The sequence below is a fragment of the Chiloscyllium plagiosum genome, chromosome 14 (assembly GCF_004010195.1).
Source record: "Chiloscyllium plagiosum isolate BGI_BamShark_2017 chromosome 14, ASM401019v2, whole genome shotgun sequence".
NCBI lineage: Eukaryota > Metazoa > Chordata > Chondrichthyes > Orectolobiformes > Hemiscylliidae > Chiloscyllium > Chiloscyllium plagiosum.
Genome location: NC_057723.1, coordinates 36,793,760 through 36,807,996, shown reverse-complemented (window position 1 = coordinate 36,807,996; position 14,237 = coordinate 36,793,760). Strand labels below are relative to the sequence as shown.

General features: G+C 42.0%; 1 protein-coding gene across 3 annotated transcripts in view; it reads left to right on the top strand.

Annotated features, from left to right (window-relative positions):
• Nucleotides 1-14,237, top strand: part of LOC122556638 (collagen alpha-1(XXIII) chain-like) — a 229,667-nt gene that overhangs the window by 210,358 nt on the left and 5,072 nt on the right. For all 3 annotated transcript variants that reach the window (XM_043703584.1, XM_043703583.1, XM_043703582.1), the window contains 2 exons: nucleotides 8,670-8,756; nucleotides 13,383-13,421. In XM_043703584.1, coding sequence (XP_043559519.1) covers nucleotides 8,670-8,756; nucleotides 13,383-13,421 — 126 coding nt within the window. The remainder of the gene's footprint in view (nucleotides 1-8,669; nucleotides 8,757-13,382; nucleotides 13,422-14,237) is intronic.

The window sequence follows — 14,237 nt, the reverse complement described above, 5'->3', positions numbered from 1 at the left end:
AGCTGCCAGTCCTGTCCATCCCTGAGCCATGTTTCTGTAATTGCTATGATATCCCAGTCCCATGTTCCTAACCATGCCCTGAGTTCGTCTGCCTTCCCTGTTAGGCCCCTTGCATTGAAATAAATGCAGTTTAATTTATTAGTCCTACCTTGTCCCTGCCTGCCCTGACTTTGACTCGCTTCTGTTCTCAACTGTTGCAGTCTCCGATTGATCTCTTTCCTCACTATCTCCCTGGGTCCCACCCCCCCCCCTTACTAGTTTAAATCCTCCCCAGCAGTTCTAGCAAATTTCCCTGCCAGTATATTAGTCCCTTTCCAATTTAGGTGCAATTCCTTCTTGTACAGGTCACTTCTACCCCAAAAGAGATTCCAATGATCCAAAAATGTGAATCCTTCTCCCATACACCAGCTCCTCAGCCATGCATTCATCTGCTCTATCCTCCTATCCCTGCCCTCACTAGCTCATAGCACCGGGAGTGATCCAGATATTACTACCCTTGAGGACCTTCTTTTTAAATTTCTGCTTAACTCTCTGTAATCTCCCTTCAGAGTCTTAACCTTTTCCCTTCCAATGTCATTGGTTCCAATGTGGACAATGACCTCCTGCTGGCCCCTCTCCCCCGTGAGACCATTCTGCACCCTCTCTGAGACATCTTTGATCCTGGCACCAGGGAAACAACACACCATTCTGCTTTTTCTCTGCTGGCCACAGAAACGTCTGTCTGTACCTCAGACTACAGAGTCCCCTAACACAATTGATCTCTTGGAAGCCGATGTACCCCTCGTTGCATTAGAGCAAGTCTCAATACCAGAAGCTTGGCTGTTTGTGCTACGTTTCCTGAGAATCCATCATCCCCTACATTTTCCAAAACAGCGTACCGGTTTGAAATGGGTATATCCACAAAAGACTCCTGCTCTAGCTGCCTACCGCTCTTACCCTTCCTGGAGTTAACCCAACTATGTGACTGTATCTGAGACTTTTCCCCCCTTTCTATAGCTGCCATCCATCATATACTGTTGCTGTTGAAAATACCTCATCGCTTCTATTTGTCTCTACAACCGATCCACTCATTCTGATAAGATTAGCATCCAACAGCATTTATGGCAGATATAATCTGCAGTAACCCTTAAACTCTCTTTAAACTCCCACATCTGACTAAAAGTACATATCACTGTAAAGGCCATTTTTACTCCTTCACAATCTACAGACACAGAAAATAACACCATCTTATTCCTCTACAAACACTGCCCCAGGTTAAATTAATAGCTATGGCTTATGTTTTAAGTTTAATCAAGAGACTTATCTCCAAAAACATCTAATCAAGAAAGAATCCACTATACCCACTACTGCAGCCTTTCTATTGGACAGACTTAAAACAACAATTAACTTATCTGATTCTGTGCTGTGAACTTCGCCCAACAGTTCCTCCAAGATTAGTTGTGAATTTCACTTTTTGTTGATTTTCCCAGATGCACTCCGATGTGCAGCGATACACGAATTCAAACAGCAAAGGCAGTAACTGTGCAGGTTTTCTTTCTCTCTCTCTCTCTCTCTCTCCTGCACTGTCCTCGCCATGTGCTTCCTTTGTCTGCCCTTCTCCCTTTTAAACTGCTGTTGTTTTGACTTTTTTTTTCCAAAGTTCCAAAACAATGCAACAGCATATAAAACAGTAATTGCTGCTCCTGGAATTTGAGGAAATCACCTCCAACACCTAAAATACCTCAAAAAAAGGAGCAGCTCTTACAGCTAGAAATTTTTCCCGTCCTCCATCTTGGATTACCCAGAATCCTAGCACAGCTTTAGAGAATTACAGACTTGCTAGAAAGGAGCTCAGAATTGGACTGAGGAGAGCCAGGAGGGAGCATGAAAAAGGCTTGGCAAGAAGGATTAGGGAGAACCCAAAGGCATTTTACTCATACGTGAGGAATAAGAGAATGATCAGGGAGAAGGTAGGGCCAATCAGGGATAGCGTAGGGAACTTGTGCGTGGAGTCTGAACAGATAGGGGAAGCCCTAAATGAGTTTTTTGCTTCGGTTTTCACCAAGGAAAGGGAACTTGTTGTAAATGGAAACTTAGAGGAGCTGGGATACAGTCTTGACCAGATCAAGATTGATGAAGATGATGTGCTAGAAATTTTGGAAAACATTAAGATTGATAAGTCCCCAGGGCCAGACCAGATTTATCCTCGGCTGTTCCAGGAAGCGAGAAAGGAGGTTGCTGAGCCGCTGACGAGGATATTTCCCTCCTCACTCTCCAAAGGAGTCCTACCGGAGGTTTGGAAGGAGGCAAATGTTGTTCCTCTTTTCAAGAAGGGTAATGGGGAAATCCCTGGCAATCACAGACCCATCAGTCTTACATCTGTGGTCAGCAAAGTTTTGGAAAGAATTCTGAGGGATAGGATTTATGACTAAGGAGGCGAATGTTGTTCCTCTTTTCAAGAAGGGTAATGGGGAAATCCCTGGCAATCACAGACCCAGTCAGTCTTACGTCTGTGGTCAGCAAAGTTTTGGAAAGAATTCTGAGGGATAGGATTTATGACTATTTGGCAAAGCATAGTGTGACTAAAGGCAGTCAGCATGGCTTTGTGAGGGGCAGGTCATGCCTCACAAATCTTATTGACTTCTTTGAGCAGGTGTCAAGACAGGTTGACGAAGGTCGAGTAGTGGATGTGGTGTATATGGACTTCAGCAAGGCATTTGATAGGGTTCCCCATGGGAGGCTCATTCATAAAGTCTGGAAGTATGGGATACAGGGAGATTTGGCTATCTGGATTCAGAATTGGCTGGCTGACAGAAGGCAGAGAGTGGTTGTAGATGGGAAGTATACTGCCTGGAGGTCCATGTTGAGTGGGGTCTCACAGGGCTCTGTTCTTGGGCCTCTGCTCATTGTAGTTTTTATAAATGACTTGGATGAGGAGGTTGAGGGGTGGGTTAATAAATTTGCAGATGACACAAAGGTTGGAAGTGCCGTCGATAGTATAGAGGGCTACTGCAGGCTGCAGCGCGACATATTCAGGATGCAGAGCTGGGCTGAGGAATGGCAGATAGAGTTCAACCTGGATAAATGTGAAGTGATGCATTTTGGAACGTTGAACTTGAAGCTGAATATAGGATTAAAGACAGGATTCTTGGCAGTGTGGAGGAACAGAGGATCTGGGTGTGCAAGTACATAGATCCCTCAAAATTGCCACCCAAATGGTTAGGGTTATTCAGAAAGCATATGGTGTCTTGGCTTTCATTACTAGGGGGATCGAGTTTAAGAGCAGGGAGGTTTTGCTGCAGCTCTACAAGTCCATGATGAGACCACACTTGGAATATTGTGTCCAGTTCTGGCCGCCCTACCAAAGGAAAGATACAGAGGCTTTGGAGAGGGTGCAAAGAAGGTTTACCTGGATGCTGCCTGGACTGGATAGCTTGCCTTATGAAGAAAGGTTGAATAAGCTCGGACTTTCCTCTCTGGAGAAGAGGAGGAAGAGAGGAGACCTGATCGAGGTGTACAAAATAATGAGAGGAATAGATAGAGTTAATAGCCAGAGACTTTTCCCCAGGGCAGGATTGACTGGTACAAGAAGTCATAGTTTGAAGAAACTGGGAGGAAGGTATAAAGGAGACGTCAGAGGTAGGTTCTTTATGCAGAGAGTTGTGAATGCGTTGCCAGCTGTGGTGGTGGAAGCAGAGTCATTGGGGACATTTAAGTGACTGCTGGACATGCACATGGATAGCAGTGAATTGAGGGGTGCGTAGGTTAAGTTACTATATTTTACATTAGGATTAAATCTCGGCACAACATCGTGGGCCAAAGGGCCTATTCTGTGCTGTACTTTTCGATGTTCTATGTTCTATGGTAACCTCCCAGGATATTGAATGTAGAGTCCCAGCAATGGTCGCAGACACTGCCACAAACACATCTTTTTGACAGGTTCCACCTTTGCCCTGCACAGGACAATGTTAAAGAGATTATCTGAGGAAGGGGGGTTTCAGTACACCCCTGTGTAGAACTACAGGGAAGGTGTGGAGGGGGGGGGAGAGCGAGGGCGGGAGGTCAGTCATTTGGAGATGGTGCCTGGGCTCCCATCGATGTCCAGGACAGTTCTCGGCAGCATCTCGGTGAGCCGAATTTACTTTAATCACCGTAAACAAAATGATGAGATCGGTGCTGGTAACAAGTCTTTGATGTAATGTTTCTATTGGAACCTCGAGATCTCCATCGGATAATCTGATATTCAGATAATTGATATTCGGGTAATCGAGGTTCCTCTGTACATGGAGAGACCCTAACACTGATCCAGCTCCCTCAGAGCCAGCTCTGAGTGAGCAGGATATCTGACACCCCTGTTCTTTTTTTCCCCACTGAAATAACTGAAATATGAAGGCTGGCATTCTGTCACCAAGTCAACTTTTATTTACACATCCGTAGTACATGACACTGATGTAGTTGGCACAGATCAGCTACTGTAGTGAGCAGAACCCCGATACACCTGTTTTTTTTTTTAGTGAACAGGACATCTGACACTCCTGTTCTTTTTTTTTTGAACAGAATGTCTGACTTTTTTTAACACTTTTTTTTTCTTTTCTAAAACCCCCACACTACCGCCTAACAGTGGTGGTGCTTATTTTTCCCCAGCACCCATGTTGTACAGGTGTGAGACACAGTGAAAGACACAAGGTGTGCAAATCTTTATTCAACTTCCACCACCATGAAGAAGAGACTCCTGCACATTTCTTTTTTCTTTTTTTTTTCTTTTTACAAGGTGTTTGAATCTTTATTCAGTTTCCACCACCAGGAAGGAAAGAAACACCTGAGTGGCCAGTGACAAGCAGTGCCCTTCACATCAAAGGGCAATGCTGTGTGATCAGTGAAGGGGAGGGCAGGGATTAAATCAAAATAGAATTGGATGGGGAAATAATACACTCCACTCCCTGCGGCGCCCACTTCTCCCTGAACAACTCCAGGTGTTGGTGGACACTGTGTGCTCCTTTTCCAGAGACACCTGGGCTCTAATGTAACCGTGGAAGAGGGGCAGGCAATTGACTCTAATGACCCCCTTCATAGCCCGCTGCCTGGACCAGTTTATGGTCAGTTTGGCCAGGCCCAGGAGCAGACTACTCCTGTACTTGTATGTCAAGCAGGACTTTCTGATTGGACCAGATTAACAGCCCCAATCAGGGAACTCATTCTCTGAAGTCCACCTCGCTGACATCATTACACTCACAACATTCCTTCCCCTTCTGAATCTGGGGCACAGGCCTTTTGTTTCTAACTCCTCCTATGGTGTTTTAGCACCGGGTCAGTTTCCTCCAACTCCTCCTCTGATACAGGCGTTGTGTAATGCACCATAGTTTGCGTCTTGCACCTGGAGCATCTCGAAAGAAATTCATTCTCATCTTCAGGTGGCAAAGGAGCCAAGGTGACCTCCACTATGTCCATCTCCGATTCCGAGGTATCTTCAATGCTTGCTGGAGAGGGAGAACCCCTGGGTTCTGGAACGATCGGCAAGTCTATCGAGAGTCTGGGCATGTTTGCGAGTTTGCAGCTTTCATATGGTCCACGTGCTTGTTCAGGGTCATCACACCAACCTGAACATTATTAGATTACTTAGTGTGGAAACAGGCCCTTTGGCCCAACAACTCCACACCGCCCCGCCGAAGCGCAACCCACCCATATATCTACCCCTTACCTAACACTACGGGCAATTTAGCATGGCCAATTCACCTGACCTGCACATCCGGGCAATTTAGCATGGCCAATTCACCTGACCTGCACATCTTTGGACTGTGGGAAGAAACTAGAGAACCCGGAGGAATCCCACGCAGACACGGGGAGAATGTGCAAACTCCACACAGTCAGTCGCCTGAGGCGGGAATTGAATCCGGGTCTCTGGCACTGTGAGGCAGCAGTGCTAACCACTGTGCCACCGTGCCGCCCTTATATGTCACTGGACCTGTCCTCGCATCGACCATGCCCCTTACCCATGTAGGGGCATTCCTGTAGTTCTGATACCAAATTTTGTCCCACGAAGTAAACTGTTTCTATGACTTAGAGTTTTGTGTTCAGCACTGGCATTCCTGATACCATTTCTTCCTTCTTTATCTGGGTGTATGTACACTCTGCATTCGCCAAAATCCTGGATGCATATGCTATTAGGTTTTCCTCTTCATTGGGCCAGCTGAGAGTTAATACTAACTCAATGCTGTACGGGAAGGCATCACATGTCAATTCCAGATCTCGTTTGGAATCATAGTGTACCAACACCGGAGAGGCTGATAGCTGTTTCTTCATTTCCCTGAAAGCTATGCCTTGGTTACGCAACCATTTCCAAGGCTTACCTGCCCTTTTCCTTTAAGATTTCATTCAAAGCTGCCAGAATGGAGGCCAGGTTATATATGAACGTTCCATAGTAATTCACCAGCCCAAGGAAAGACCTAAGCTCCCTTACAGATGTAGGAGCCAGGGCACCTTTGATCGCCCTCCCTTTACCTTCCAACAGGTGTAACCTGGTCTTGTCAACTCTGTAGCCTAAGGTCACTTGGGGTGCCTGGACCACACATTTTTCCCTCCTAAAACATATTCCCACCTGGGAGAATCATCTAAGGACTATGTCCAAGTTCTTGAAGTGCTCCTTTTTGGTCTTCTGTTATTAGCACACCATCTAGATAAATGGCGACCTTGTAAAATGTTCTCCATTGTCCGGCTCAAATATTGCACAGGCTGACAATATGCCAAATAGCAGTCTTGTATATTGATACAAACCCTAATTTAGCATATGTCTGAGAATTCTCATCCAGTTGTAATTGCAAGTACACGCAGCTTCATGAAGGATACTCACCCCCCCCCCCCCCACCACCACCACCAGCTTTACAGATAAATCCTCAATACAAAGGATTGGGTATTTATCCAGCTGAGAAAAGCAGTTTACCATTTGCTTAAAATGCCCACGAAGCTCTGTTGGGGCTTCACAATTGTAATGACCAGTGCTGCCTGTTCCACAGACTGGACTGACTTGATTCCTTCATTTTCCAGCCTTCTGATTTCAGCCTCTGCTTTTGTCCATAAGGCAAATGGCACAAGACAGGCCTTGCAGAATCATTGAATTGCTTCCTGGTCATTATGCATGGTGGCCTTGGCTCCTTTGATAATCTCCAGACCTTCCTGAAAAGCATCTGAGTATTTAATTCCGATTTCACTCAGGCAGCCATTTTATAATTGATCAAGCTTGGCCTGAACCTTTAACTACAATCAGTGGTAACTGAACTAGTTGCTTTTCATAATCAAAGTTGTACCCTTCATAGAATCATAGAATCCCTACAATGTGGAAACAGGCCCTTCAGCCCAACAAGTCCACACCGACCCTCCAAAGAGTATCCCACTCAGACGATTTCCCTTACCCTACATTTACCCCTAACTAATGCACCTAACCTACACATTCCTGAACGTTATGGGCAATTTAGCATGGCCAATCCACCTGACCTGCACATCTTTGGATTGTGGGAGGAAACATGGGGAGAATGTGCAAACTCCACACAGACAGTTGCCTGAGGCGGGAATCGAACCCGGATCCCTGCCACTGAGGCAGCAGTGCTAGCCACCCTGAACTTGTAAATGTTCTCAGTCTAGCCAAGGTCTTACACAAACTTACGGGTTAGAGTCCAGAGTGAATTTCGTTAAAGACTAGTTCTGTGATCAATGAAATGGTCGCGCCAGTATGGACCTACATTATAACCTCATGACCATTTAAACAGACATGTACTTAGATTCTGATTTTGATGTTGTTAATCAATTTAACTGTTCCAAACCAGATGAAGGTGGACTCTCTCCAGGCTGTGCACTTTCTTGGATACTGGACTATGGGTTCTCTTACTCAATTTAGGCCCAGTGGAACTCTTTGCCTCAAGTCCGCATACAAGCAGCAACTACAATGGCTTGCCGGCCTGGATACTGAAGAAAATGTTACGTGTTTGGCCGAGGCTTGGCTTAGTTTGGTTTTGGGGTTTTGCTGTGGGCTGACCTAGAGTCCCTCAGTTCAGAGTATGCCCTGAGTGAGGCTATACAATTGCCTTCACTCAAGCGGTGTTTCCCAAGCTCAGTCAGAATGATAAGGGTGTCCACTTCCATCAGAATACCCTGCAACTCTTATGTTCCAGTTGCCTCATTTTCCAATGATAAAGCCAATAGTGGTGCCTGATTGAGGTCTAGTTGGGTTTCAGCTAGTAGATGCTTTTGCATGGTTACAACATTTATCCCACTCCTATTACCACTGAAGTAACTCCACAGAGGCTGATAGCCCATCACCAAGTCATCCTTTATTTACATTGACACTGATCCAGCTCCCTCAGAGTGAATGATGTCAGACACTCCTGTTCTTATCAGTCACTGTAACTACATGTGCAGCAGGAAGTGCACCCTCTATAGTTACAGAACCATCAAGCATAGCATTTTAAAAATACATCAAATGTTGCAGGCAACTGCAAAAGTAAAACTTGGTTAAATGCTTTATCAGATTGTGAATTTATTCCTGCATTATGTAACATTCTGCACTGATAACTGAATTTCACTGCATTTTTATAAAAGGTAGAGAAAGAAGTGTGTATCTTGTACACAGATAATCATTGGCTGATTTTGAATCAACATTGGATTGGATTGAAACATTTACCTCGTCCTTATCTCCACAGGGCGAGAGAAGTTATCCAGGTAAAAAAGGAAGCAAGGGGCAAAAGGGAGAACAAGGACCTCCTGGGTTAGATCAGCCGTGTCCAGTGGTATGTGATTTCTGTTTAATTATCTTAGAAATATGTCCAGTAATTTTGCTGTTCGGGGAAAGAGCACATTTTGTTTTTTAAAGTTTTGTAAAATTTCTACTTATACGGAACATCCATGACACTTAAATTAGAGAATGAAATAAAGGAAACAATTTGACAGAAGACACTTGTATTTGCAAATAATATACAGTACAGAAGTGAGACATTCAGCACAATTAGTCTATGCTGGCATTTATACTCTACTTGCATGTTCCCTGATTTTATATTTCCACTCAGTAGAACTCCTAGGTATGTGTTTACGAGCAGCTTCTGGAAGTGGAAGTCAATGGGTTGGCAAAATAATGTTAAAATCGTTAGAGAATAAAAACCAGAAATGCAGTAAGTAACTGATACAGCCTGACTCAGGCCATTTATAAGTTTAGCATAACTTCATGTTGTACGTATAGTTGCACCAGGTCTGCACCTCACCATCTGCCATCGTCCTCTTTAATAATCCGGACCTATAGGATCCGCTTGGTCCAATGTGGTAGAGAAAAAACATTTATTGATTTAACTAGAAGAAGCACATGTATTGAACAAGGATTAGTTTATTGTATATTAGCCACTAGTTGCATTGATATGATCAACATTGTTGTGGTTCTGTTCGCCGAGCTGGAAATTTTTTGTTGCAAACGTTTCGTCCCCTGTCTAGGTGACATCCTCAGTGCTTGGGAGCCTCCTGTGAAGCGCTTCTGTGGTGTTTCCTCCGGCATTTATAGTGGTCTGTCCCTGCCGCTTCCGGTTGTCAGTTTCAGCTGTCCGCTGTAGTGGCCGGTATATTGGGTCCAGGTCGATGTGTTTGTTGACCGACTGGACTGACTTGCTGACTTCACAGGAGGCTCCCAAGCACTGAGGATGTCACCTAGACAGGGGACAAAACGTTTGCAACAAAAATTTCCAGCTCGGCGAACAGAACCACAACAACGAGCACCCGAGCTACAAATCTTCACCCAAACTTTGAAAATGATCAACATTATTACAGAGTGTTTGAGGCAGACCTGGATATTAGGTCTAATTCCTTCAAGGTCCCAAGCTAAAAGTCCCACAGTTCCATATGATATTATCATAAATGAATGGTCTTTAAAGGACTCATAAGTCTTTACCCTTTCAGACTCTCAAACCTGACACAATGCCCCTTTCAAATTCCATGCCTCTAGAAAGTAATCCAAGTTTTTTGTTAACATTTTAAATTTTCATAAGGAAAAATAGATTTGGACTTTTAATACGTTCCAGTTGCTTTTGAAATATAACATTTTCTGCATAACACTCTTATTTCAGTTTAGCAAAATATAAGGCCCTACTCAGTTTCATACAATAATAATTACTATCTGAGCATACCAAAAGGTACAGTTTGTAGAAATTATAGATAATAACCTTACTTTGACTGAACTATTTGATTCCTCTAAAGAGAGTGCATTTTTTAATGTGTATAGCTATAAGAAGATTAGATCAGTACTGGGTCCCAAGGGTATTGTTTGTTATGTATATAAATGATTTGGATGAGAATTTAGGAGGCATGATTAGTAAGTTTGCAGATGACCCTAATATTAGTGGTGTAGTTGAATGTGAAGAGGTCTACCTAAGCTTACAAAGGGACCTTGATCAATTGGGCCATTGGACTGCGGAGTGTTAGATTTGGATAAATGAGAGGTATTGCATTTTAGTAAAACAAACAAGGGAAGGACTTGTACAGTTCATAGTAAGGCCTTGGGTAGTGTTATCGAACGGAGAGAGCCAGGAGTTCAGGTACACAGTTCTTTGAAAATTGCATTGCAGGTAGACAGGGTGGTTAAGAAGGCATTTGGCACGTTTGCCTTTGTTGTTCAGATCTTTGAGAATAGGAATTGAGATGTCATCATATTGGGGTTGTCCAGGATGTTGATGAGGCCACTTTAGGAATATTATGTACAGTTCTAGGTGCCCTGCTACTGAAGGATATTATCAAATTGGAGAGGATGCAGAAATGATTTACAAGATGTTGCCAGGACTGGAAGATTTGCATTTTTAGGATAGGCTGACACATTTTTCACTGGAGTATAGGAGGTTGAGAGGTAACCTTATGGAGGTTTATAAACTCATGAAGGGCATGGACAAGGTGAATAGCAAAAGTCTTTTCCCTAGGGTGGGGCAGATCAAAACTAGAGGGCATTGATTTAAGATACGAGGATAAAGATTTAAAAGGGGCAACATTTTCACACAGCGGATGGTTCAAATGTGGAATGAACTACCAGAGAAGTAGTGGATGCAGGTACAGTTAAAACATTTAAAATATATTTGGACAGGTGCTTGAATAGGAAAAGTTTAGAAGGATATGGGCCAAACAGAGGCAAGTGGGACTTGTTTAGTTTGGAAGACTGGTCAGCATGGATGAGTTGGACTGAATGATCTATTTCCATGCTGCATGACTCAAACTTGATTTGCATGGTACCTTTAACATATTGAAACATACTAGGTATTGATAATACTTTGATAATACATATAAATCATACTAAGTATGTTATCAAAGGAGTATTATCAAAGAAAATTAGATAAATAATTAGATATTAGATCATGGGCTTGATCATAGATTTTAGGAGCATCTAGATGGACGAAGCTGAAAATTTTCCTTCCCTAAAGTCTTAAGATGACATCTACAAGGTATAGTCAACCACATTTGAGACTGCAGACACAGAAAAGAATAGGTAGTCTTTCACAATTACAGCCAAGTCGGATATCATTTGTCACTTTTTTTGAGGCTTTGGTAGAAGCAGAAATGTGTTTGGATAGATTTAAGCTTGGAATTGTGAGACTGATGGACACAGATTTAGTTGCTGTTGAAAGTTTAAAAGTTTTACAGAGGAAAAGTAGACTATTTGTAATGACAGAAGGTCAAAGTTCAATTTTTTGATGACTGATTTGAAGCAGAAAAGCCCATTAAATAATATGCTATCATTTGGTGGAAAAATAGGTTAGTTTTCCATTAAATGGCATTTACCATATTTAAACATCCAGTAAATGATTCTGATGGCACCCAGTAGATATATAAAATACACTTTATTTGGTATTGAGTTAGAAAAGACTGAAAATCTTTCTGCATCTTGAAATTAAATAATCCAGTAAAAAATAACCAAAGCTACCTGTAATTGGACAAAGGGGCAAGAGTAGGCCATTTTACCCTTTGAGCTTGCTGCCCATTCAGTAAGATCCTGCCTGATCGGTTATGGTCTTAACTCCACCATCTGCATGCTATAATCCTTGACTCTGTTATGAATAAACCTATTTAACTGCACATTTAAAGACCCAGCTTTCACCACCGTCTGGGGAAGAGAATTCCACACTTTTACGAACTCGCTGAAAAATAAGATTCTTCTCCTTTTCAGTCCTAAAAGAAATATATCATTTTTTAAACTGTCATTTAGTTTTTATCTGTCCTAAACAGGTACACTCAATGCATTGTGTAAAAGTGATTAGTCCTAGAAGGCCATGGGTTGTTTTCTCATTGTAGGGAAATTGGTGGTAAATTCAACCTGAGGGGCACCATACCTCAGGTGAGGGGGCAAGTTAACCTCAACCAGCACAGGAATGAACCCACATTCTTGGCATTACTGCACTCTACCCAGCCAACTGTGATAACTGACCCCTATGCATCATAGAATGTGTAATTTATGACATACAAGAAGAATGTTGTTGTTTTCTGCTAAACATAATTGTTTGATATCAATTTTGTGAAACTTAACAACGTAATGACATTTAAATCAATGTTTTGTATTCTAAATAACTAATCAATTAACCTTCAAGATTACATGACATCAAGCTATGCTGTTACAACAGGCATAAACATTTTAAAATAACGGAAATTCTACATTGTTGAAGGTGTTCTGCTTCTGTTGAGTTATTGATAAAGTTAAATGCAGTTAGATCTTCATTTAGGTTCATGCTATTAATCTCTGATAATATCATGGGAATGATATTGGATTGCTGTGTTTTCAAAGATGAACTTCAAAGTCAAATTAAATGAGATGCCCCTGCTCCGTGTGTGATTTAGTGATTTCTCAATTATTTGTTTAAGCTGCAAATGGAAAGTATTGATTTTATAACTCATACATAAACAACATATATTCTGTTAAGCCCTTTATATCATAATAGTTGCACAACCTATTTTAATATTGAGAGTAAGAAATGGTTTAGTCACTTTTACTCATAATAGGTCTTCTATTAGTGTTCCCACAAAACAAAATCAAAATCGCAAAAAGCAAAATGGAGCAAATGCTGGAAATTTGAAATAAATACAAAAAAAATTCTAGAGAGTCAGCTGACCAGGCTGTACATGTGCAGAAAGCAGGCAAGCTAATGTTTTCAGGTGTGGACCTTCATTATTCTGATTTGAAACGACATTTACCGGTTCCTCCTCAGATTCTGGTGGTCCTGCTTAGTTTTTTCTAGGTTTTGTATATCCCGTCTGTGAGACAATCCTCACTGTATAGCATGACTCCAACTCCAACACCCACCCTCACCCCCCCCCCCCCCCCCACCCAAAAACGATCCGAATTGATCAAGGCGAAATAACGTCATTCATTTATTAAATTCTTGCATCTATGTCCATTACAGGGCCCAGATGGCCTTCCGATTCCAGGATGTTGGCATAAGGTAATTTACTTATGCTTCCCTAATTCATCTGCGAACAGTCAATTTTAATGTTACATAATGTTAATTTGTTGAATGATTCCATTGGCTTAATAAACAAATGTTCAAGATTTGTTCAAACAATGCAATGGAGACTGAGCAAAAGCTAAATTAAGTAATTTCAACAAATAAATCATGATTGCAATGCTGAGAGTTTATCTGTAGATGCAAATAAGATACTATATTAAATAATGCCTATGTGAAAGTAGGTTTATAGAGTTATTGTGGGAGTAACGAACAAGTGTTGTCTTATGAAGCTGGGTTAGAAGAATTAAATCACAGATTTAATATAGTTCCCAATTTAAGTACCCTCTATTCTGTAATCATTGTTACACTTCCACTATAATTTCCTCAACCAACACTTACCATGTAATCATGATACACATCAGCTATGATCTAATTCAATGGTTGAAAATACGCTTAATGGGCTTAATGATCCATTACTTTTAAATGTTACTACATAGAGATCACATTCTCCTGCCAGTGGTGAATATATTATCTTCACTGGAAAAACTGCAATAATTAGAGTCTGAACTTTTTATGTAGTCAGTTTCCAATGCAGCTGTGAACAGGAATGCATAGTAGAGAAAAATTTGGCTGGAAGCATATCAGACATAAGATGTTTAAAATAAGTTTTTTTTATAATATTAGCTGATGAGCAGAATTGCTGAGAGCACAGAGGTTACACTGCAGCATAAGCTGGGAGGTTGGGTAGATGCAAAACTGAGGCTTTACTGGTAGGATGTTGTAATTACAGCATGACTACTGTAAACAGCCATC